The sequence below is a fragment of the Malus domestica genome, chromosome 07, assembly GCF_042453785.1.
Source record: "Malus domestica chromosome 07, GDT2T_hap1".
Taxonomy (NCBI): Eukaryota; Viridiplantae; Streptophyta; class Magnoliopsida; order Rosales; family Rosaceae; genus Malus; species Malus domestica.
This window is the reverse complement of record NC_091667.1, coordinates 7,386,917-7,390,694: the sequence shown is the minus strand read 5'-3', so window position 1 is coordinate 7,390,694 and position 3,778 is coordinate 7,386,917. Positions and strand designations below refer to the sequence as shown.

The window sequence follows — 3,778 nt, the reverse complement described above, 5'->3', positions numbered from 1 at the left end:
TAACCCTTGTCCACCAAATTCCAGAGATCATGTGATTTGAATATGGTCTTCATCTTAATGGACCAAAAATCGTAGTTGATCCCATTGAAAATAGGAGCCCTCAGATCTCCTCCACTGCTCGAAGTAACCATGTGAGGCTTTGTAAGAACAGATGAGATTTTCACGATCTGGGTATGTTTTTCCCCTTTCCTTTTCAGAGATACGAAGCACACACACAAAACGCCCAGTCCTGAATTTGATCAGAACCTAAGCTCTGAGGCCATGATAAATTCTGGTGAGTTGGTTTGGTTCCTGGAGGCAGACAAGAAAATGAAACAGAGAACACAGAAATCGGGGGAATGTGAAAGGTTTCTTATCTGTGAAGTAATCACAGAAATATCAATAAATATCAACTTAGGATATTTCCTTACAAGCTAATCTAGAGCAATCTCAGCCCTTGATTCAAAACAAAGATCTAAAGCATACACTTGTCTTATGAGACTAGACATACACTTTTCTATTGATTTCTTCATTCTTAGACACTTGAACAAAAACTGAATTCTATTTAATTCCAACACGAACGCTATCAACAGTTCCGATACCAAATCTTCTGCTTCTTTCGAGCAGAAAATATCCCCAAGGCATGACCTGGCCATGCTTTTTACCTGCACTGTCTGTGAAACAAGATCCATGAAGACGTGCAGTAGAGAATCATACGAGAAAGGTGTGGTGGTAGCTTGCTGTGGTGGGTGTAACAATCTCCACCTGATTGCTGATCATCTCGGGTATTTTGGAAAACCATCCAACGTTGAGCAATTTCTGGCTGCCCGTGGGGAAGAGGTGAAGAAAGGTTCTGCTGATACGTTGAATCTGACTCTCGAAGACATAGCCGGAATAAAACCTCAGGGTTGAACTTAAGCAATTTGAATAGTTTCAGAAGCTTAATGGCATGTAGATTAGAGTTTTCTTTTAGACGGATATGCTTCTGTGTTCGGCGTTAACCCTTATGTAGTATTATTTTAATTTTATTTTGATTTGGTGGTGGTGTTTTTTGATCAAATACAAGAAAAGCAACACATATATGTATAATTCGATTTTGATTGGTGCTGTTATAATTGAATTAGGTTTATGGGGTATATTAGGAATTAAATTTGGGTTTAAAGAGATATTAATAGTTTAGTGAAAAATTAAATGGGTGCAAATAGTAAGTTGGGTATAGAAATAGGTTAGATGGGTTAAAATAAAATTTCCCTAATGTAATTGGCGACTTTAACTAAGTTGTCATAGTAACTAAACATAAAATATTGATTATTTTCTTACAAATGAATAATACAAAATGATTTTTTTTAACAGACAATTTATCTACACTAAGGGAGTAGGAGAATGGACTAAGCCTCATAATGGATTAGCAATAATGTGGTTTAAATTCGTCTTTGATGAGAATAGAATCTAAGACTTACAAGTGAAGAGAAACATCATTAGACCGTAGTACTAAGTGACAATCATATAAAATGGATTAGATTAAGGTCTTGAAAAGCAAGTAGCCCAGTGCCAAGGGCACAGATTCCGGCTCTCAAAATACAAGAAATAGGGAGGTCCCGCATTCGAGGCTTCAAGCTAGTGCGTCTGCTTGATTGTGGTCAAGAGGAGGCTGAAATGTCTTTGTGAATCTTTCCAGCCTTCGAAAAAGATGGATAACCCTGGCTTGCCATTAATTGTCCCCATTTTAAAAGGAAAAAAATCATATTAAATTATGTAAGAATCTTGAGTCCTTTTTTTCAAAGGAGGCAAGAAGGCCGAGGGTTGAGTTAGTTTGAAGTGTGGTGTTGCTTTGCATATTTTTAAAACGCAAAGAGTACACTCCCACCTATATTCACCGACTACAGAGACTTGGATTTGATGCTTTCTTAAGCTTTTAGGTTAATCACTTGATAGAAACTCAACTACCAATCATCTACTTCCAAATATACAAGATAACAAAGCATCACCTCCCACAAATAATTCCAAAGAAAAAGAAAACAAATTAAAGAAAAAGTTGTGGAATACAAGGGAGTCACACATCAATAATCCACCTCCCTTCTCCTCTACTACTTTGCTTCCCTTTCTCTCTCTCTCTCTCTCTCTCTCTCTCTCTCTAACATTAGCATAAATCAAGCAAAGTAAAAGGGGAGTGACCAAATTAAGAAAAGAAAAAGACTTGCAAGATCTGGCAGGAGCTAGGGTTATTGAGTTTTTTTTGGTCATATGGGCTCTGCAGGAAACCAAAATCCATGGGCAACATATGACACATACAAAGATTGTTCCCAAGGGATTTGCAGCATCTACTGCCCTCAGTGGTGCTATATCATTGGTCCTCCACCTGCATTTGATTTGGCCGAAACCGATGATCAAAACCAACAAGACTCTCCAACAGATCTCTCTCCTCTCATTATAGCAATCATTGGCATCTTTGCTAGTGCCTTCATTCTAGTCACTTACTACACCATCATAACCAGATACTGCCGGCGAAGAGGCAGTGATGGCGCTCGAGACATGGAAATGGACAGCTCGAATCCAAACCTAGTTAGTGAATCGATGCCAGGCTCAAATAACGGTCTGGATGAGTCCCTGATCAAGTCCATCACGGTTCACAAGTACAAGAAAGGTGATATGCTTGTGGAAGGCACCGATTGCTCGGTTTGCTTAAGTGAGTTTGAAGAAAATGAGAGCCTGAGGCTGTTGCCAAAATGTAACCATGCTTTCCATGTTCCTTGCATTGATACTTGGCTCAAATCTCATTCTAGTTGTCCGCTGTGCCGGTCGAACATTGCTGCTCCTGCCATTGCTTTGGTGCCTCATCAACAACAAGCGGTGCCTCCGGTCGATGGAAATCAACAGGAGGAGGTGAACGCGTCTGCTTCGGAATACCAACACAGGAGTAATGCAAGTATTTTGGTGGTTCAAGATAATTCGGACGAGGTTGTTGGTCAGTTGGAGAGTAGAGTGAGCAGTTGTGAGATTGGACAAGATCATGGGATCCAGCAGCAATTGAGGAGATCAGTTTCCATTGCTGATGTGTTGCATTTGCATGATAGTGAAGATGATGAAGAGGACTTGGAAAATCAGATGGGAAGTGCCCAATTTTATAGCGAAAATCTTCAATTTTCCATGGAAATTGGATCATCAAAAGGAGTTGATCAAGAACAGAATTCCAAATCCAGTAACAACCCTAGAAGTAGTGGAGTTTTCAGCTTGGTAAAGGGTCCTCTGGTACTGAAGAGATCAAGTTCAACAGGGAGATTAGTGTTGTCAAGGTATGGAAAGGAAAAGAATTCTATAATTCCTAATTGAAACCATTAATTGTTTCCCCCTTTCCAAAATTAGTGTGAAAACCCCACAATTTCTTCTTTTGCTTTTGTATCATATTATATACACAAAAGGAGAGATCATGCATAAAAATATGATACTAACTGATTTGATCTAATGGAATAAATTCTCCGTTTTGTCCGAGAATGTTTAGTTCAAATTTTATGAATGACAGTTGTCTAAAAAAAAAATTACTACATTGTTATTATTCTTGAAAAAAACATAAACTAAATACTCTCGAACTCATTTGTTTTATACTTCTTTATATTATGGCACAATAAGTACAAATGCTTGTGAAAATAAGAATTGTCCCCATTTATATGATTATTTGCCTTTGGTCAGGAATCTTCATCATTTACTCTTTTGTTAGGTCCACTAAACATACGAAAAAATAAAGTGTAAACGAGAAATCTAGGAAATCAGTCCAAATTGGTTCCATTAAGGTCTAGAGGCT

General features: G+C 38.2%; 2 protein-coding genes across 2 annotated transcripts; both read left to right on the top strand.

The window, feature by feature from the left end:
- Window positions 1-261: 261 nt before the first annotated feature.
- On the top strand, window positions 262-891 carry LOC114825828 (uncharacterized). Its single transcript, XM_070825598.1, has 2 exons — window positions 262-347; window positions 573-891. Exons 1-2 carry the CDS (start codon window positions 262-264, stop codon window positions 889-891), a joined length of 405 nt encoding a protein of 134 aa, XP_070681699.1.
- A 1,068-nt stretch (window positions 892-1,959) lies between these two features.
- LOC103410069 (RING-H2 finger protein ATL52-like) lies at window positions 1,960-3,471 on the top strand. Its single transcript, XM_008348838.4, has one exon. It carries the CDS (start codon window positions 2,224-2,226, stop codon window positions 3,307-3,309), a length of 1,086 nt encoding a protein of 361 aa, XP_008347060.3. The 5' UTR covers window positions 1,960-2,223; the 3' UTR covers window positions 3,310-3,471.
- The last annotated feature ends 307 nt before the right edge of the window (window positions 3,472-3,778 follow it).

Bases quoted from the DNA above. Each gene is read 5' to 3' on its own strand.
- LOC103410069 (XM_008348838.4), top strand. From the start codon at position 2,224: ATGGGCTCTGCAGGAAACCAAAATCCATGGGCAACATATGACACATAC.
- LOC114825828 (XM_070825598.1), top strand. From the start codon at position 262: ATGATAAATTCTGGTGAGTTGGTTTGGTTCCTGGAGGCAGACAAGAAA. The intron at 348-572 runs GTTTCTTATCTG...CGCTATCAACAG, and splicing joins AAATCGGGGGAATGTGAAAG to TTCCGATACCAAATCTTCTG.